This window comes from Callorhinchus milii, unplaced genomic scaffold, assembly GCF_018977255.1.
Source record: "Callorhinchus milii isolate IMCB2004 unplaced genomic scaffold, IMCB_Cmil_1.0 Scaffold4, whole genome shotgun sequence".
In the NCBI taxonomy this organism is placed as follows: Eukaryota; Metazoa; Chordata; class Chondrichthyes; order Chimaeriformes; family Callorhinchidae; genus Callorhinchus; species Callorhinchus milii.
Window position 1 is genome coordinate 63,213,776 of NW_024704745.1, and position 21,414 is coordinate 63,235,189.

The following is a 21,414-nucleotide window of genomic DNA, read 5'->3' on the forward strand; positions in this document are numbered from 1 at the left end:
TGAGATTACGAGCTAAGAGTTTGGCTTCCAGGATTAACAGAAACTAAGTGAAAAAGCACTGAGTGAGAAGTGAATGGCGCTCTATAAATGCAATCTTATTGTTGTTGTTGTTGTCTGCCCCTCCAGGACCTGTTGATCAGCATGCCCTGGAGTATTGCAGCCCATTTGGGGCTACCAGAACTATCAGCTCCAAGGAGACCTTGCTTACCTCCTCCCCCCAAGGGTGGTGTCCAAACATTATAGCTATTTGTGCCAATAAGTTCTGTAAATTGATTGAATGTTACTCTGGAGTAGCATTCAGTCCCTGGAAGAATTTCTCCTTTTTTAGAATGGTGTTATAGGAACTTTAACTTTTTAGGTAGTACAATACGAAAATGTCCAAACGAGAAAGCCAAGGGGTAGCACATCTCATTTTCCATCTGTCCCTCATATAGAATTGTCCTCTATACAGATGATCTTTATGAAGAAGGGGGACAATTGTTTTGTCGCATTTGCTGTCACACAATTGACCATGTTCGCAAGTACACCATTGATGAGTGCATGAAATCTCGGAAATATTGTGAACGCAAAGCAATGGCAATAAAGAAAGCAAAAAGGTAAAATACTTTTGATATATATATATATTAAATGAAAATATATCATGATTTGCTTTCACTTTAATTTTTGAAAGAAAGTCTTAATCTTAATTTGTATGATTAAAAAAATAATCTCCCTCCCTTCTGCACTATTAACACCTCTTCTCCCCAGTTTTCTTTCAACCCACTCTCTCCTTTGTCTTCTTTTTTGTCTTCCTGTCCTGCCTCCTTCTTGTACTTAAAAACTTCTCCCTCCCAACATGCCCCAGTTCTGACGAAGGGTCGTGGACCTGAAACGTTGACTCACTTTTCTTTCTCCATAGATGCTGCCTGACCTGCTGAGTTTTCCCAGCTCTCTCTGCTTTTGTTTTAGATTTCCAGCATCTGCAGTGTTTTGTTTAATCTCCCTCCTTTTTGATTGAATATTAAAAGCACATAAAACAACTACAAACAAAAACAAATAGACAGAACATTTCTAATGACAACTACATCATGAAGTAAATTTTTATTTTTTCCTTTCTAGGTGGATCTGGACCTCAAAGACAACTTGGTCTGACAACATGTTTCTCTAGAGCCACTGCATTATTTATGGAGAGGAAAGAACTCGTACTGGACTTTGTGCAGTATTTGACTAGAGCAGACACACTGCTTGAAAAAGCTCCTGCCTTCCAAGAGTTTCTACGTAAATACACGAAACAAGGAGGGACTATTCCAACACAATCACAGCTTTGTTATGTATACTTGAAGGAGAAATTAGAAATTTTAATTTGTCTGCAAACTGTGTTGAAACTGCACTTTTGTATCTTTTGAAAGGTGTTATGTTCTGTTTTTGTTAAAGAAAACATTAATAAATTGTTTTTTACCAATAATCTATGATGTGTTATTTCTTTATGTTTAGTTTTTATAAATGAAAAAAGAGAAAAAATGTAGGTTAGTAGCAAAATGCGTCTCAATAGCACCAACCCCCGCAATTTCCCGCAAAGTTTCTCCTCAACGGCCTGCAAAACACTCTGCAATTTTTTGCAAATACTTACGGACTTTTCCATTGACCCAGCTCATAAGTAATTATCCTGTTTTATCTTCTGTTACAGAAGGAAAGTGCAGCAGTGCAGGAAAGCAAGCGTCAGGTTATTGTACACGAACAGCACCTAACTAAGAGAGAGGCTCTGCTGCTGAAGCATCAGGTTGCCTTGACAAAACTAAGAGGTGTGGAAGAGGAGGTTCATGCCAAGTTTCAGATTATGAAAGAGGTACATTTAATACACTATATATTTGCAAGTAGCCAATGGGCCTTTTTTCCTGAAACATTCAATTGATAACAGACGTGAGAAGTAAGGTATTAGAGACGAGGAAAAAAGAAGGGGAAATGTGATTAAACCATTTATCATGGTCTAGTAAAATGGCAGTACGGGTTTGATGAGCTGAATGGCCTACGCCCATTATAGGTCTATTGCTGATTGGTACCCAGCAATCCTAAGAGAAGTTGCATATCTTTGGATGTTAGAGGAAAATATTTATTATCCCCAAATGATCCCGGGCTTAAAAACGAATGCAGGGCATGCTGGCTGGCTCCAATGCTAAGCAGAATATGTTTCATAATCACAGAACCCTACTTTCTTGGGTCAATTTACTTGGATCCCCACCCACATACTTGTGGTGAATTATTATCATAGGGAGAATGCTGCCCCTGGTGTTTTTATCTTTGTCTTTATCCTCAGATTTATTTTTGTGATGCGCTGTAATAAAGTGAAATTCATCCAAACCCCAATGTTCACAGAAATATCGTATCCACCACAGTGGGTAGCATTTTCTATAACATTAAAGGTATATTCTATCTACTATCATGTAAATTAAACTGCTTTACATGAGGGAAGTAAAATAATCTGAGGCCAGAGGGGACAGGAGAAATTTGGATCTGGCCCAAAACCCAGTGATGAAACCCAATACTTGATCTATTCTACCGGATCAGCGTCTCAGGTCTAGCCCATGGTCCACCTTTCAGACATCTAATCCAAGGTAGAATTGGAGTTTACAAAGTGCCGACAATGTTACAATGTAGAAGGTACAGAAAACAAAAGGAAAGGTGATAGGTATTAAAATTAGCCAAAAGATGAAAGGAAATGTGCTGCAATTTTAACAAGTGATGGGTGAACACCATCATCCAAGCCATGTGAAAATGAATGAATAACAATTAAAAGGCCTGAGCAATAACAACTTGAATACATAAAGTGCCCTTCAGTATCACTTTAAAGCACTTTACAGAAATGGTCACTGAGCAGTTAGGGGATGAGGGAGGTGACTAAAGGCATGGTTGAAGAAGTAATTTTAGGTAGCTAGCTTTTGAAGATGGATAAGGAGGGATGAGATAGAGAGGTTGAGGGTTGGAGTTCCAGGGGAGTGCAGTTATAGCATCGTAAGTCTTGGCTGCCAGTAGTGGGGCAGGGAATACACAGCTAGTTTGCCAGGGAGGGGGAATTGAAGAGTGAGGTGGAAGAAGTTCTGCAGGGAATCAATGGAGTGTGACAAGGATAGGGGTGATGGGATGCAAAATATTGTGTGGGTAAGGATACGGGCATCAGAGTTTGTATGAATTGGATTTTAGGGCTGGGGATGCAGTGAAGAGAGCATTTGAAAAGTTGATTTTGGAGATGATAAAGGCATGAATGAGGGTTTCAGCAACATTGGGTGTGAGACAGTGATGGAGGTGAGAGATGCAAAGAATTAGTAAAGTGGCCTTGGTGAGGCACTGGAAGTGAAGGAGGAAAAGGAGCTGAGGGTTGACTGAACACCAGGGTTGAGCATTGGTATGGTGAATTGGAGGACAAGAGAGGTGGGGGGTGGGGGTGGGATGGGGGAAGAGACAGAAAGGTTGAGGAAGTCTGAGCCAGAAGAAAGGAGATGTTGGCGGGACTGAGTAAAGAGAGAAAGAAAGCTTTCAAAGGAACTGGGCAACTTATTTGATCAGTTCAAAGAAGTATAATTAAATGAATCAATCTGGATATCTCCAGCCACTTTTACCACTATAGTGATGCCATCTAGACAAGAGGTACTCTCAGACTCTCTTATTCTTCACTTATGGTGTGATCTGATTTAGACGGAAATAATATTCAAAACCTAACCCAAATGTCATTTTGTGAAAGTGTAAGGTAGAAAGAGATGAATAATTATATACCCCTTAGTTAAAAAATGGGTTGATATCTTCTGCATAAAAGGGCATAATTGTGTTGAGAAAATGAAGTAGTGAGTAACTTGATTGTTCAATCATTTTGGTTTCCACAGCAACATGCTGCAGAAGTCAGTCAGCTCACAGATGCCTTAAAGGAGAAGATGAAAGAAAACAAGAGGCTTAAATCCTCCTTTGACACATTAAAGGAATTGAATGACTCCTTGAAAACGCAGGCAAGGAATATTCAGTGAAGTTCATATTGCCACAATATGGTTGTGTCTCAAGGTGCATTTAGTGTGGTGTGGTGGCATGTATCCAGACTGCAAAAGGTTTTTCAGTGGAATGAGCAAGAGTTCTACAGGCAATACTGCTGCAAGCAGCACATAATCGGGTTATGTAGTTTTCATATAAGAGAAAGAATGGCGCACAGTTGTAGGATTTTTTTTTAAAATCCTGTATTAATGTATTCCTTTTACTTCCCTTGGGTTATGCCCAAACATAAAAGGAGGAAAATGTTGGAACATCTTGTATGCAGCATATCGTGTCTAATGCTACATTAAGAAATGTTTAGAACATTTTTCCTACCTTGTATTTTTATGCATAAAAAGATTAATCAATGCACAATGGAGTGGGAGTATTTTTTACATAACAACTGACTTTAGAAGCTTATTCATTAGGTCAGGGTATTAAAGGATACAGGGCAAGGGCTTGAGATCAGATCGGCCATGATCTTATAGAATGGCAGAACAGGCTCGAGGGGCTGAATGACTTATTCCTGTTTCTGTGTTTCTATGTTTCTAAGATACTGTGAATTAGAAGTTCAGATTCTAATAATTTAATCATGCTGGTCCAACTGGTGGCCCACGAGCCGCATTCGGCCTGCGGGATGATTTAATCTGGCCCACAACCATTCCCAACTTCAATGTCCGATGAGCAAATATGGGCAACACACAGGCCCTAACCCAATTAGAAGACGGTCAATAGGGGATCAGGCTCTGCCCAACAACGGGGCTGGCCAGTACAGGTAAAATATTGCAACTTTGGCATCTGGCCCTCAGCAGCCAAAAAGGTTGGACTACCCTGATTTGCATAACTACATAACTTGGGCGGCTGCAATAATCAGAAATAACATGGAGTTGTTTATTGTGTAGGATCTAGGATATGTATGCAGTATAATACATTTGATTTGTTTCCCTTGATGACGTCATCCACAGACATGGGATAAATTTCCACATGTATGCGGATGACACCCAAAGCGATTCATTTTGGGAGGTGGTTCATATAAGTAAATTTTTGAAGGTGGCAGGACAGGTAAATAAAGCTGTTAAAAAAAGCATACGGGATACTAGGCTTTATAAATAGTTGCATAGAATACAAAAGTCAGGAAGTTACGATGAACCTTTATAAAACACTGGTTAGGCCTCAGCTAGAGTACTGTGTTCAATTCTGGGCACCACACTTTAGGAAGGATGTCAAGACATTGGATAGAGTGCAAAGAAGATTTACCAGGAGGGTACCAGGAATGAGGGACTTCAGTTCTCAGATGAGGCTGGAGAGGCTAGGATTATTCTCCTTGGAGGAGAGAAGAGGAGTCTTGATAGAAGATTTCAAAATTATGAGGGGATTCGATAGGGTGAACAAGGAAAAACTATTTCCACTGGTGGGTGGGTCGGTAACCCGTGCACACTGATTTAAAATAGTTGTTAAAAGAAACAGGGGAGGTGAGGAGAAATTTTTTCACACAGCGAGTTATTTGGATCTTTAATGCATTGCCTGAAAGGGTAGTGGAAGCAGATTTGATAACTACTTTTAAGAGAGAAGTAGATAATTATTTGGGGAGGACAAGTTTGCAGGGGAGTGGGATTGATTTGGATAGTTCTTTTCAAAGAGCCGGCACAGACATGATGGGACCTCCTATAATTATATGATTCTGTGATTGTTTTCTCATCTGATAACATTGCCCGCCTCTGTCCATACCTCACAACTGACGCAGCTTGAACCCTCGTCCACGCCTTCATCACTTCCTGGCTGGACTATTCCAATACCATACTCGCTGGTCTCCCCAGCTCCACCATACACAAAGTCCAATTAATTCAAAACTCTGCCGCCCAGATACTCACTTGCACGAAACTCCGTACTGCCATCACACCAGTTCCTGCCAGGATCCACTGGCTCCCAATCACCAAATGGATCGATTTCAAGAGCCAATCACTCGTTTTCAAATCCCTTTATGCCCTTGCACTGCACTCTGAAACTCTCCCTCCCTCCCTCCCCCGGCTCGTTGTCGGACTCCGACACTGTAAAGCACTCCGGCTCGCTCCCCGCTTGAAGGCTGCTACATAAATGCAAGTTGTTGCTGTAATTAGTTAGTCAGTCAGTTTGTTAAACATCTACATTGAAATCACATATCAAAAGCTTTTATTACCCAACATTTGAATGAAGCTATGTATATGTCTCTTAATGCTAATCTTGATTTCTTTTTTTTAAGATTAATGATGTAAGCAAAAAGAACAAAAAAATGGAAACTCAGGGTAAAAAGGTTCAAAATCGCTTAGAAAATCTGCAGGTGAGATATTTTGGTAAATTTAGTTTTGTGGAACCTATATCACCAAATAATATTAAATCAATGAAAAATATAGTAAGTCAAATTTTAAATATTTACATAGGGCACAAAAACTGGCCATTAAGTCCAGCTAATCCATGCCCATATATATACCCAATGTGAGCTACCACATCTATCTCCTACAACCGTCTATTCCCTTCTCTCTTAAATATACATCACATGTTGTCTTCAATACATTGGTGGTGTTTTGCTTCAACTACACCTTCCAGTAGTGAGTTCCACATTCTCATTTCCCTCTCTACTTGAAGAGGTTCCTTCTAAGCTCCATATTAGATCTAGTACTAATAAGAATATAATTTGTTGATATTTTGTGTATTTGCAGTCGAAGGAATTAATACTTTAAATTATAAAATAGAATTTAATTTTGAATCATTCTAAATCCATTTCATTATGCTAAATTGAAAAAAATAATATAACTTCATTTTCATTTGGGTGGGAATTTTCTTTTTCTTCCTCCCCTCCCTTGTACTTTTCCTTCGTTCCTCTCATTCTTTCCCTCTTTGATTTTTGTAGTTTCAATTGAATTTCCTGATAGTTTAAATCAATGTGTCCTAAACTATATTCCTCATCTAAATTCACTTCCAGAAAAATTAAGATTAATTGGAATGCATTGCCTGAAAGGGTGGTGGAAGCTGATTCGATAACAGCTTTTAGGAGAGAAGTAGATAATTATTTGGGGAGTCCTAGTTTGGGGTAAGGCTATGGGGAGAGTGCGGGAGAATGGGATTGATTTGGAAGCTCTTTTCAAAGAGCCGGCATAGACATGATGGGCCAAATGGCCTTCTTCTATGTTGTATGATTCTATGAAGTGGCTACTTATCTAATTGTGGGATTTTGAAGGTTACAGATTGGCTGCTGTAGTTGCCTATCTAACATTTGCTATGCTTCAAAATAACTTTTTTTTAAGAATTTTTAAATATTTCATTGAGATAAACAATTGTACTAAATTTGAGTACATTATTTTATATTTTGTATACACCATTGCAGCAGCACAGCGAATGCATTTTGGGATGTCCTCACAACGTAAAAGACATTACATAACTGTAAATTTGTGTTGTATTAAATACCATGCCATAATTTGTAATTTACCAGAAATATGAAATTCCTATACACCTCCTCAGTAAGGATGGTTGTGTCATAAAGTATTTTTAAAATCACAAAACTAGTTTTCTTCCTTTCAGAGGAAGAATGAATTGGCTGCAGCACAGAAGTCTCGGGAAAACATTGCCACCAGTGTAAAGGAGATCAGACCAGAAAAACAGGATATGTTTCAGCAAATTCCTAAAATGAGTAACCGAGTAAGAGATGTTCTTTTGGTGCATTATTTAGACTTCTTTTTACTTCAAAATCTAGGCAATATCTTTGTTTGATCATTTTTTTAAAGGTTCTATGTGAATTGAGCTTGGCCAATTTAAATCCTGTACCTAATTAGCAGAAGTTGAGAATGGGTTTTTTCTTGCTGACAGAAACTGCAAGGCTGTAATGATAAAGAAAATCATTTTGATACTGAGACAGCATGGAATAATCATTTGGATTTGCAATCATATCCATAGGCGATTCAGATGTCTTTCACCTTGTTCTATCACTTAGTGTATTTATTTGGACGTGCTTCACGGCTCCAATGGAGACTAAACATTGGGGTGGTAGAAAAGTTCCATTTCAGTTTTAATACTGGTGTATTACCTTGATGAACATCAAATCTGGGACCCACTCAACCCCCCCGAGCCCCATTATTCAATTTCTGAGAAGTTTTTTTTTAAAAGCATGTAAAATGAATTATGCAGAAAATGTGATGCCATTATTAGCATTGTTTAAGATGGCTCTGTGGTCTTCAGCCTGCTGTAAACAGTAATTTCTGTGAGCTGCTTGGAATCCTGCTGGACTGGATCACGGACAGTCACCTTTGCCACTCGTCATCAGAGGATGATGGTAATAGCCAAAGGGCCCCAGACCCAAGTGGTTTACCTGTGAAATATATTCAAGACAAGTGTGCAAAGGTACGTTTTAATTCTAATCTTAAAAATAATGAGTAAGAGATTTGTTTTAGAATGTACAAGTCTCTTGTGACGTTATTATCTGCCTTTGTGTGAACCTATTTTACATTTTAATATGGTTGTTGACGCTCTTTTTGCTGGCTAAGAAACCAATTGCATTTATGTAGCATCTTTCACAAAAGTCAATGTCTCAAACCCCTGTAGAGATTGGGTGGGAAATGAAGGTGGGCAAAGGCGCAGTCAAGGAGGTTTTTACACAGGTTTCAAAAATGAGGGTAAAGTTAAAGCTGGTGAGCAGAACATGTGTGAAGTCATGTCTGGAGGTGATTAAGACATGACTGATGTTGAGGAAATGACATTGTTAGGAAAATCTTTTGAAAATGTTATAAATTGTGTATTACTACACTATAAAACAATACTAAATTCACACCAGCATTGGCATAGATATTGTGACAAATATATAATTGCTCCATATCAAAATTATTATTATGATGTGTGTCAGCCTGGCTCAATTGATAGCACTCTCGCCTCTTGAGTCAGAAGGTTATGGGTTCAAGCCCAATGTCGAAACTTGGAACTCATATAATCTTGGAGTCCTGTATCTCAGTGGTTAGAGCACTCGTCTCACAAACGAGAAACGTGGGTTTGATTCCCTGCAGGGTGAAACACTTCTGTTTACAGTAGTAAGTAGGAACCCTGTTGTTAGTCGATTGGTGGATCGCTTTTTCAGGGATAATAATTCCTTCAAAAAAATAATAATAAATTTGTCACTCAATCCACGACTGTTTGTGGGACACTGCTGTGCGCAATTGGCTGCTGCGTTTCTCCCACAAGATATACTGTCAATTCACTTTACAGTATATTCTGTGAAGGACTTTGAGATGTCTCGAAGATGTGATAAGGTGCTATATCAAATGCAAGAACTAATATTATTAATCTAGGATGCATTCCAATGCAGTGCTGGGGTACATTGCAACATCGGAAGTACCGTCCTTCAGATTAGGTGTAAAACCAAGGTCCAGTCTGCCTGTTCAGGTTGGATGTGAGTAATGCCATGGCACTATTCTGAATGAAAGAAGCGAGTTTCACCCAGTGCATTGGCTAACAGTCCCCCAAATAAAATTTGTCAGGCACTTTACGGGACATTGCTGTGCTTATATTGGCTGAGGTATTCGCTCACAAGACGTTCACTCAACTTTATGGCATATCCTGTGAAGTGTTTTGAGATCTCTTCCCAATGTGAAAGGCGATGAATCAAATGCTAGAATTGGTGTTAATATTCTGACAGTTTTGGCTCCATTATGTGTTTGGCGGTTCGTGGAGTCCTGTAGCTCAGTGGTTAGAGCACTCGCTTTGCAAGTGAGAGACCTGGGTTCAATTCCTGGCAGGTCAGGGCGAAACCTTGGGCAAGTTTCCTTACTCCACACACCTAATAATAATCCCTCCAAAACCAAAAACAATAATAAATTGTTCATTTTCAATCTATGACTGTTTGTGGGACATTGCTGTGTGCAATTGGCTGCCGCGTTCGGCCACAAATATAGTCAATTCACTTTACAATGTGTTCTGTGAAGCGCTTTGGGACGTCCTCCCGACGTGAAAAGCTCTATATCAAATGCAAGGATTATTATTATTATATTATTATTAAGTACATTGTCCAAGCAACTGTTATGCATTAGTAACCAGTTTATTTACTAACTGACTTGTTACAGTAAATATATTTCAGTTAATATGACCTAAGAGACATTGGGCTGAGTCTGTTGCTGAGCAGTGTCATTTAATCTGCATAACCTCTTGAACACAGATTGTTTGTTTGTTTTTAAAGTGAAACTATACAAAGGCACCATTGTTGTTTTATGCAAGTAGTTTCATGTGTCCAAAAGAATGTCTATCCTATGTAACTTTCTCTTTGGCATTCATGATTTGGTCTTTCACAACGGTGAACTGGCGTGATCTCCTGTATTCAAGGCAGTTCATTGTGCTCGGTTCACCTTAGGCTAACTGCATCCATAAAGCATTCTGTTCATAATGCACATTTGTCTTTAATGCACTTTATTAACTAGAGTAAGTGCTGTCATACCTATATTTAGAACTGATTACAGACTTGAAATTGTTACTTGTTTTGGAAACATCAATAAGAGATCTCAGGAGGAATCTACAGGCTTAGGTATTGGCAGATATCCATATTATTGTTTAGAATGAGTTTACATTGTGAATCAACAGTCATTTTGTATTTTCTGATAAGCACATTCATTATGTACGTGATTTTGACATTTACAACACTGTAATACTGGAGAAGAACCAGAATACGCATAAAATCTGATTTGCCTCCCTCTGGTATTATAAATCGAGTGAATTTGGTTCCATGTGGAATAAGTAAAACCAACTTTTTTTTGTTGGAAGATAAGAAGAAATCTGGTGGCTATAAATGTTCTCATTGTTTGTTGTTGGTAGAGTTCGTGGAACTCATTTTTCTAAAGACTAAAGTTGGATCTCAGATAGTGAATTAACATACTGCCACCAGCTCTCCCATATCTGTCCAAGCTGCAATCTTGGACTTTCAGCTTGTGACTGTTCTCCTTCGGAGTGAGGATTAGTGACGTTATAGCACTGTATCAAATGCAAGGATTATTATTTATCTTATTATAGTGTTCCAGTTCCTGAGCCAAATGGGGCCAGGAAATCTCTGGTGTCAGTCCAGCCAGTCTGGCTCATTGACAGGTCTTAGAAGGGCAGACAAGTCACAAGGGAAAAGACTCTTCCCACTCAGCTCCTATTAAACTTGCAAGCCAAGCCCTAACAGGCAAGGGGGATCCTAGCTGAACAAGCAGAGGGAAAGCTTGTCAGACAGTACTCTCAATGGCAAGCTATGTGGTTTCAGACTCCCAACAGTACCTCAATGCACACTCTGGGGTCCTCAAGCCTTGGTCTTGCCAACCTGCGCCGAATACGCTCCAGAATTGGCTAAGCAGGATGCTTCTCTCCAGGGACAGAGTATGCATTCCATTCTAATGGAATTTCTATGTATAGATGGTACTCTATTTGGTTTGGATACTCTTAAGCACAATGATGAACGTGGGGAAGTGTGGAGTTATTCACCTAGGTAGCAAAAATAGAAAAACAGATTATTTTCTAGAGGGGGAGAGATTAGATAGTGTTAGTGTTCAGAGGGATTTGGGTGTCCTTGTACACCAGTCTCAAAAAGTTAGTTTGCAGGTGCAGCAGCAATTAAGAATGTTAGCGTTCATTGCAAAAGGTTTAGAGTACAAGAGTGGGGAAGTCTTGCTGCAACTGTATAGGGCCTTGGTGACACCGCACCTAGAGTATTGTGTGCAGTTCTTGGTCTCCTTATTTAAAAAAGGACATACTTGCCTTAGAGGGGGTGCAGCATAGATTCACCAGGTTAGTTCCTGGGATAAGGGGACTGACCTATGAGGATAGGCTGAATAAACTAGGGCTGCATTCTCTAGAGTACAGAAGAATTAGGGGAGATCTTAGTGAAACATATAAGATTCTTAAAGGGCTGGATAAAGTAGACACTGAGGGACTCTTTTCCCTGGTAGGAGAATCTATAACCTGGGGTTACAGTCTTAAAATTAAGTGTCAGCCTTTTAGAACAGAGTTGAGGAAACATTTCCTTGCTCAGAGGGTAGTGAATTTACGGAATTCACTACCCCAAAAGGCTGTAGATGCTCAGTCCTTGAACGTTTTCAAGGCTGAGACTGATAGATTTTTTAAAAATAGAGGGATTCGGGGATATGGGGATAGGGCAGGTAATTCGAGTTAGGTCTGAAGATCAACCATGATCTTGTTGAATGGCGGGGCAGGCTCGAGGGGCCGAATGGCCTACTCCTGTTCCTAATTCTTATGTTCTAAATAAAAAATCTGTTTGGGGAATTTTTAATTTGTATTTAATTTATTTTCAAGAAAATATTTGTATAAAACTACATATGTGAAAATACTTAATCTTCATTCAGATTTTAAGATCTTTTTAGATGAAGGAATAAATTGTTTTGGTAAAGTAGTGTAGTATTTTCAACTGACTCCTCTTTTTCTCTGGAACTCCTTGCAGACCTTGCCATTACTCACAGAGCAAGTCCATTCGATGCCACCCGGAAATGCCAAACTACAGCTCACACTGGTGAGATTCATTTATTGGGCTTTAAAGCACATGGATAGAGCAGCACCCGTAAGTGGAGAAAAGCTACTCAGAATTTTTTTGTGTGTGTGTGTGGAAATTTGTTATCCACAAACTACTGTTTCGCCCACAAAATACAGTTAATTCAATTAACAATATATTCTGTGAAGCGCTTTGAGACATTTTTGAGACATGATAAGGTGTTGTATCAAATGTAAGGTATTATTATTATCCTGTCCTGTGTGGAGCTGGTGGTCTCCTACAATAAACTTTAGCCAAGATCTGAAACCATGCCTCATGAAAAGAATGCAGCTTTGTTTTTTTTAACTGTTTGACATGTGTACTATAAAGTTTTGAAATCCCTAAAGAGTGGCCAAGAAACCAAAAGATCAATCAGTACATTTCTAAGATGCAATACAATTTACATAATGCCTTTTATGTCGAGAGAATGTCTCAAAGTGCTTCACGCAGCTGGTTGGGCACCTGAGTTGGGGGGGAGGGAGGGAGCAGAGGAGGGTGGGGACAGAATGCCTGAAAGCTTGCAAAGTTTCTTCTTATTAAACCAACACCACCAAATGCTTTAAGGACCTATTTTTCCTGTCCCACAAAATGCAATTTAAGCCAACAACAACAAGATTACATTTGTATAGCGCCTTTCACGTTGGGAGGACAGAATGAGAAGGAAAATTTAGTAGTATTTATACAATTCATTATCAGTGAATGTGATTTTAAAAAAAGTTTACTAATACTTCAAAATAAAATATATACTTTACGGTGGGTGCGATGGAGTGGGGGTGGGTGTGAGGGTGTGAGAGAGCCAAGAAAGAGACATAAATATACTCATATTTTATACTCATATATATATATATACACATGTGTAAAACCAATAAGTTGAATTTTGGAGTACATTGATTTTTTTTTGCTGTTTAATGTTCAGCATGGAGTTGAGTATTACCTCATCTGTATTTTTGGGACAATTTTGAGGGATATGTCATTGCTTTTGGCTGCAGTTCTTGTGCTACCACTGCTATTCTACAACCTGAAGAAACTGACAGACCTGTAAGGAAATTCATCCTTACAAGTTGCTTATATACCAAGAAATTTTAGCTGAGTCTTAACTTGTTCTCGCCCACATCCACACATTGACACTTTTAGCTGAACAGTGATCATAAGAACAAGCTCTGGTGGATTTCCCTCCCTCCAATACCTACAAGAATGTTGAGGGCAATTGTTGTGCCCCGACTACTGCCTTGGCTGAGGTCATCCGCTTTAGAGTCAAAGCAGTCACTTTTTGACCTGTACAACATTGTGCTCCTCCCCCCCACCCCCCGGGTCCTTTTACCTACTAGGCCATCTGTTGGCTTCTATTAATAAACAATTCATCTTTTTTGAAGTAAGGCATAACCTTAGAGGTGGTGTGGGAATTGCAAAAAGGAATGTTTGGCTGCAAACACTTCCTGTGAATATGAATTTCCTAGTGTAAGCACTTCTATCATTCGTGTCTGGTATTGCAAAAGGTATATAACAAAAAATGGATGTTGGCTGAACAATTCAGTGAATGCGTTAGTGTGAATAACTAAATCCTTTTATGAAATGTAAACCATCTCTAATCCCTTTCAATTTAAAATGTATTGGTAATCAGTTAACATTAGCAGTGGACCATTGGGGTTGTGTTACAGTATGAATATTCTCTTTCTCAGCACACCACCATTATCTCAACAATGCGAAGATTAGGAGAAGAACTGTATCGTGGAGCTGCACCCCGGCTCGTGCAGGAGAACCCTTCAGATGTTCCAGAAACCAAACCAAAGACATCTGCTTTCTTTAGGAGCTCTGATCTTAATATTCGATTTCTGTCGACCCTAAGCATCCTCAAGACAATTACACAAGGTAATAGAAAAAATCTGGTCACTCAATCCACAACTGTTTGTGGGACACTACTGTGCACAATTGGCAGCCATGTTTCGCCCACAAAGTATACAGTCAATTCACTTCACAGTATATTCTGTGGAGTGCTTTGAGACGTCTCGAAGACGTGATAAGGCACTATTTCAAATGCAAGGATTGTTATTATATTATTATTTTAACTAGATATATTCTTTACGTATTATTCCTTATTAAGAGCATGGGAGAGGAAAGCAGAAAGGTATGGGAGAAGGTAATGAATGGGTGGAGACTTGTGTGCAGTATAAACACTAGCACAGACTAGTAGGGCCGAGCAGAAGCAGACTGTTTCTGTGTTGTACATCTGTCTGTCTGTCTGTCTGTCTGTCTAGCTATACTATAAAAACGACAATGTTTGTCTGCGCTTCAAGAAGGATCTCAATAACCGATTGACGTAGAGACATGATTTATACCTCATTGGAGAGATCTTGCAACTGAGAGTGACACAGGCATATTTGTTTTGGGGTATCTCCTATTGTTCATGAGTTATTTTCAGTTTTGCGGGTTTTGCTGCACTTCGCCTGGTGGCCACCAAGTCAAACTGGCACTGTGGCATCATGCGTCACAGAGCACCTATGTATGTACGCACGCACTGCACTTATACCTGGTGGCCGCACTGGTTGACTGTGGCATCTTGCGTCACAGAGCACGCACGAGGCCAAGTGGCAGGAACAAAATAAAGAACACAGATGAAGCTAAGCTGCGGAAACAACAATAAAGTTACATTTTTAAAGCGCTGAGGCCTCCCACTGAGTCCTCCCAAACGGAGTCCTTCCACAGGAGTCCTCCCAGATGAGGGTAGATTCAGATGAAATGTATGTCTGTGTGTCTGTCTGTGAGTCAATCTACATTCCATATTGGATCCTCTGGTTGCAAGCGAAGCTTCAACAGGTGCAGCTAGTTCTTTGGAAATCTTTGTAAAGCAGTGTCAAATTTGTTTAAAGCGTGCATGGTTTAAGCAGCTGCTGTCTCTCATTGGTGAACTAATTTATTGCTCAGAATTCAGCACCTCACATGAGATTTTAAAGTGTGCTTTAAAGTGAATATACTGCTTTTTTTGGTGGTTTAGGTAAACTACACTGCTTTCTTTATGCTACAACTCCTGAGAAATCCAGAATATTGTATACTCTTTCCTTGAGTGTAGGATCAAGACCAATTTTGGGGTGTGTTATATAAAGTAATTTGTTTCTGATAATACAATTAAGGTTATTAAATGGCTGGAAATTGGATAAGTAAATTATTTAATTCGCTTTTTTAATAGTTGATATCGTGGCTCAAGCCTTTGACACTCTCCATATGGATCTGAAGATAGATGGTGGGAAGGCCTTGTTCTTGGAGCACCGGGCTATCCCGATCATTCTCGTGTACCTGAAACCCTCCAGCAAAGGTCTGCTGTCCAGCGCTGTAGACATATTTCTACAGATGACAATGGAGTCAAGTAGGTATCCGTACATTCTCAGAATTTCCTACAGAATAAACCTGGGAGAGCTGCTTTGCCTGTTTATATTACCATGTTCTGTTTTATCTAACACAAACTTAAAAGAGTGCATATGTTTTTTTGGATATTTGAGCTGTACAGTGTCTGTGCCATGGTATTTTCTATGTAATCTGGTATAAAAGTTGCAAGAACTATTTGGGTGAAGTGGGCACGTTAGTTCATTTGGTTTCATTCTTCCACAATACGCATTTACCATCTTCCCGTTGCAGCACCAAGCAATTTCTTAAATCAGTCCAGTGACCACATCTGGAGTTGACATTTCTAATATCCTTCTCACTAGCCTTCCTAGCTCAACCTTTCACAAGCTCCAGATTATCCAGAATTCTGTAGCACCCCCGCCCCCCCACCACAAAAAAAACTAAGAAATTTTTTTAAAAAAAATTAAAACACTCTATTGTGCAAGTTTATTCATACGTCTTCATTCAACCTAGGAAATATAATTAATTGGCATGGTTATGTGGCAAAAACAGTAATGCACAAATCTTGTGTATTTATACAGGAGTGCGTAAAGCATATGAGTTGCTGCCATGCATACGGACAGATATCAGACATCCGAAAGAGCAGGTGTTAATGATGTGGAGAAATACTCTGGGAGGATTTTTTGATAAAATGGTATTTGCTCAGAACCAGTGGGTCAGCCTGCCTCAGTTGGTAGCACTTGCCTCTGAGTTGGAAGCTTCAGGACTGAATTAATGATGTCTAGGCTGACGCTCCGTTTGTGGGACATTGCTGTGAATATTGGCTGCCATGTTTGCCTAAAAAATGCAGTCACTACACTTTGAAGCACTTTGAGACTTCTTTACTGACATGGTGCACTATGTCAAATGCTATGATGATTGTTTAGAACCTAGTCTACTCCGGAAATACTTTAGTAAAAGGCTTCAAAGATTGAAAATCTTACAAGATATGTAGTTTTTCTACTTAGTCAACAGAAATCAGCTTCTGTCTTGCTTTAATAAAGACAAAAATTTTGATTTCTTGTGACAATACGGTAGATTGGTATCAGGCTGCAATTCCCCACGAGTAGAATGTGTTAACTAATCTACCCAGTTCTTTGTTTTCACACAGCACCTTAACAAAAAAGTAGCATTGCTAGTTTCTCCTTTTAACATCCTGTCTCAAGCCATGCTGCACCCACCTACGCTACCTGGTAATGGGAATGTGCATAAACATGTTTGTAACCATCCAGCTTCTTTCACTCTACAAATTAGCTCAATCACAATTCACACATGGTTTTCACAGTTTCACTCTCTCTCTCTCTCTCTCTGCAGTATTTATGTTCAACTACAAATCATCATTTATGTAAGCTTGATAATAGACTAGGACTTTTACTTCCTTATAGATTTTTTGTGTGAAATTTTAATAACATATCTTTCATTAAGCCATCAGTAACTTTTCTCAAAAATGGTGTGAGATCATTGTTTGGCTCAAACATTGACACCGGATTTGTTTTCATGTTTCTCCATTCTTGTTCTAACTGGAAGAGTATACAAGTGAACTGCGAAAAGTTTCAAAGCCTTGCTTGTGTTGCCTAATCACTCAGAGAATTGCCCATTGTCTGGAAGTAACTTTGTCAGTCTACTAAATTAGGCTGATTTTCATCTGGGATAGTGGTACTTGACCTCAGTACTTGCACCGTAATAATAATAATAATCCTTGTATTTGATATAGCGCTTTTCACGTCTTCTAGATATCTCAAAGGGCTTCACAAAATAGACTAAAGTGAAATGACTGTATATTTGAGGGCAAAATGCGGCAGCCAAATGTGCACAGCTGTGCCCCACAAACAGTCGTGGATTGAGATGACCAATTTATTATTGTTTTTTTTTCTTGAGGGATTATCATCAGGCGTGTGGAGTAAGGAAACTTGCCCAAAGTTTCACCCTGCTGGGAATCAAACCCAGTTCTCTCGCTTGCAAAGCGAGTGGAGTCCTGTAGCTCAGTGGTTAGAGCACTCGCTTTGCAAGCGAGAGACCTGAGTTCAATTCCAGGCAGGGCGAAACCTTGGGCAAGTTTCCTTACTCCACACGCCTAATAATAATCCCTCCAAAAAACCAAAAACAATAATTAAATTGGTCATTTTCAATCTACGACTGTTTGTGGGACATTGCTGTGCGCAATTGGCTGCCGCGTTCGCCCACAAATATACAGTCAATTCACTTTACAGTGTGTTCTGTGAAGCGCTTTGGGACGTCCTCCCGACGTGAAAAGCGCTATATCAAATGCAAGGATTATTATTATTATTATTATTATTATTACTCTAACCACTGAGCTACAGGACTCCACTGTATTTGACCTCAGTGATCTGCTTTGGGAGGGAGGACAGGATGGTGGTGGGGGTAGGGCATGGTGGGGAGAAGGGAAAGTCAGCTAGGTTTCTATTACCTGATTCCTGTTGGAAGAATTACATATTTGTGATCTTAGGTTAAGAACGGGATTGAGTTTAGCTATTCTATTCCTGTTATCAAATGGAATCCTGCAGCATATTGTTGGAGAACTCGCCTCTCAAGTGAGAGGACCCGGGTTCAATTCCCGGGCAGGGCGAAACCTGAGGCAAGTTTCCTTACTCCACACGCCTCTGTTTACCTAGCAATAACTAGGAACCCGGGTGTTTGTCGATTGGCGGATCGCTACCTAAATTTAATAATCCCTCCAAAAAAAATTGCCCACTGAATCTACAATTGTTGTGGGGCACTACTGTGTGCAATTGGCTGCCGTATTTAGCAAGGTAAGTGCAAGGTAAAACCTAGTCTGATGTTAACCTCCACAAAATATAGTCTGTTCACTTTATTGTCTATATTGTGAAGCGCTTTGAACGTCTCAACAACGTGAGAGGTACAAAATCAAATGCGAGAATTATTATCATAATTAACACTCATTCATTGGTCTCATGTGTGAAGAATGCTAACTTGTGAATGAGATACCAGAGGGACATCCAGAGGAACAGTACCCCAGCAAGAGCTAGAACCTTAAGGATAGGAAAACAATAAAAATATTTGACAATTTTCTTGGCACTGCATTTTAAAATCTATCATCCACATATTATTGCAATTGCTACAGAAATGCAGTGCGTCTTTCCAACCACGCACAACCTACGGCATTTCAGATCAGTTTTCTCTCGTCCACTGCTATTAGGTTGTACTGTGCCAGTAATTTTAGTTGCCAGCTTTGATTGTTGTCTAACAAAATATATTAATGAGAATGGATTTTCCTGTTTATTTTTCATTAAAAAATTCAGGTTTAGGCCTGTCATAGCAAACTTTACTGCTTTAGAAGATGAAAATAATTGGTTGAGGAAAGTCGAGGAGAGATTCTAGATGAACGGAAGAGGGGTTTAAGCCCTTTACTACAATAATCGTTTTTATTTATTTTTAACCCCTCCTCATTCTTGGTATCATCTGTGTGAACCTACTTTGCACCAAGGTCCCATCTGCCTGTTCAGGTGGACGTTAAAGATCCCATGGCACTATTCAAAAAGAGAACAGTGTTCCTTCTAGTGTCCTGGTCAACAATCCCCTGGATAAGATTGGATGTTCACTTCATGGCTGCCATGTTTCCCCATAAAACATATAGTCACTCCACTTTTTACAGTATATCCTGTGATGAGCTTTGGCACATCCTCCTGACATGCTTTGATAAAGTAATAATGTGCTACATCAAATGTAAGAATTATTGTATAAAAAGTCTCCTCTGTGTAAATCCCAGAATCTCATTTGTGTTTTATGGTCTTTTGTTGGACAATTTTTAAATAAGAGTGAATGTCATGGGACTCTGCTACTTTGCTGCGTTAAGAACACGTTGGTGTAGTATTGTGACACTACTGTGATGTGGCTTTTTCTACTCTCACTTTAAAGATCTGTGTACAGGTACCCCTAGACCTTGTGTTTCCCCCTTATCACAAAGAACTTTAGCAATTAAGTTCTCTTCTTTCCCATTCAATGCACTACTTTATATTTCTCAACATCAACCTTCATCTGCCAGTTTCACAATTTGAAAATTTTACAGCTTTCTAGTTATGTAGATTTTATATGTGAAGAGAGGTAATGTTGTTACATAAGTATCATACTGTCTTTCTGGTTTGACATAGGATATTTGCAGTCTTTTCTCGAAGCATGCAGCAATGAAACTTGGTTCCGGACTTGTTCTCTGCTTCTAAGATATCCTAAACTGGAGTGGCAAATACTAGAGAAACTCAGTGTCATCCTGCAGAAACTTTCCAAAATAAAGTAAGAAGAAAATTTTGTTAAAGTAACTAAAATGTTGCAACATTGATAGGTAAAACATTTTCAGCTCATGCAATAGTGCCTTTAAGAAAAGGCTCATTGTAGTTTTACAAATTAGAAAATCTCAATTGGAAGGGACACCTGTGTCAACACCATATATGTGATCCAAATATGTCCAGCTTAATGATCCCATGGCACTATTCAAGAAGAGTCGGGAATTTCTGCCAGTGCCCTGGTCAATAATTCCCAGATAAATTTAGTCATTCTTTTTATACGAGATATTGCTGTGCACAAATTGACTGTTGTATTTGCCTACGTATATAGTGAATGTACTTTACAGTAAACTCTGTGAATTGCTTTGAAATGTTTTGAAGATGTGATATGGTACTATATCAAATGCCATGATTATTATTTAAAGCCAAATGTTTCAGACTCCAGTTATCAAATATAATCTCACTGGACCAGAGACTAATTGAAATGTGTCCTATTTTACAGGAGCAATAAAAAACTATTTGAATTGTTCACAATCCACATTCTGATTCAAGAACTGCACAGGACGACAGACCCAGAGCATACTTTCCTGGCCATCAACCTCCAATCGATTCTGTTTAATCTAGGCATGATTAAAGGCAGTACTTTAACCAGCAATTTGAACACCAGCCATTTAAATCACTGAACATTGAACCATTTTTACTGCAGCAATTGACTTTTTTAACAAGTATATTGTTTAAAACAAAAAATGGCTGGGCATCTTTCTGGGACTTGTTTTATAATGATTGGTATATTGGTTTGTTGAAATCAAATGTTTATTTCAATGTACGTACTGTTCTTTCTGATTGTTAGAATTAAGATTTTGCAATTTTTAAATTAAATCAGTGGAAACATTATGCTGCTTCCTTATGAACTGTAAATAAAGGTAATTATTTAAAGTATGACTCCTTTTCTCTGTAAAATAATTTGTATATGAGTTATAAGACTGATTATGTGGGATGATACAAGGTTCTTGTTCAAATCTTTACTCGTGATTCCTCACAGACCAGGGAACGTAATGAAAGGACGGGTTGGTGGCTGAGAAATTATACATTCAGGTGGTGGTGGATGGGGTTCCCTGAGAGAATCATGCTCCCCATACACTTTACAGTACTGTAAAACTCACATAAGTCGTCTAAATTGGGACCATAACACTTAATAACTTGTGCAAAGTCTGAGTTGCAGGCAAACTATCAATTATATAAAATCTAATTTAATCAATA

At 39.0% G+C, this 21,414-nt stretch overlaps 1 protein-coding gene across 5 annotated transcripts in view; it reads left to right on the top strand.

Annotated features, from left to right (window-relative positions):
- LOC103185759 (coiled-coil domain-containing protein 138) overlaps positions 1–21,093 on the top strand; it is a 37,520-nt gene extending 16,427 nt beyond the window's left edge. For 2 of the 5 annotated variants that reach the window (XM_007904421.2, XM_007904422.2), the window contains exons 6-15: positions 1,667–1,825; positions 3,855–3,974; positions 6,230–6,307; positions 7,546–7,662; positions 8,200–8,361; positions 12,431–12,547; positions 14,197–14,386; positions 15,702–15,878; positions 20,026–20,164; positions 20,657–21,093. In XM_007904421.2, coding sequence (XP_007902612.1) covers positions 1,667–1,825; positions 3,855–3,974; positions 6,230–6,307; positions 7,546–7,662; positions 8,200–8,361; positions 12,431–12,547; positions 14,197–14,386; positions 15,702–15,878; positions 20,026–20,164; positions 20,657–20,837 — 1,440 coding nt within the window. In that variant the 3' untranslated portion in view covers positions 20,838–21,093. The remainder of the gene's footprint in view (positions 1–1,666; positions 1,826–3,854; positions 3,975–6,229; positions 6,308–7,545; positions 7,663–8,199; positions 8,362–12,430; positions 12,548–14,196; positions 14,387–15,701; positions 15,879–20,025; positions 20,165–20,656) is intronic. The other 3 variants (XM_007904423.2, XM_042334588.1, XM_042334589.1) reach the window with 3 other exon arrangements.
- Positions 21,094–21,414: the final 321 nt, after the last annotated feature.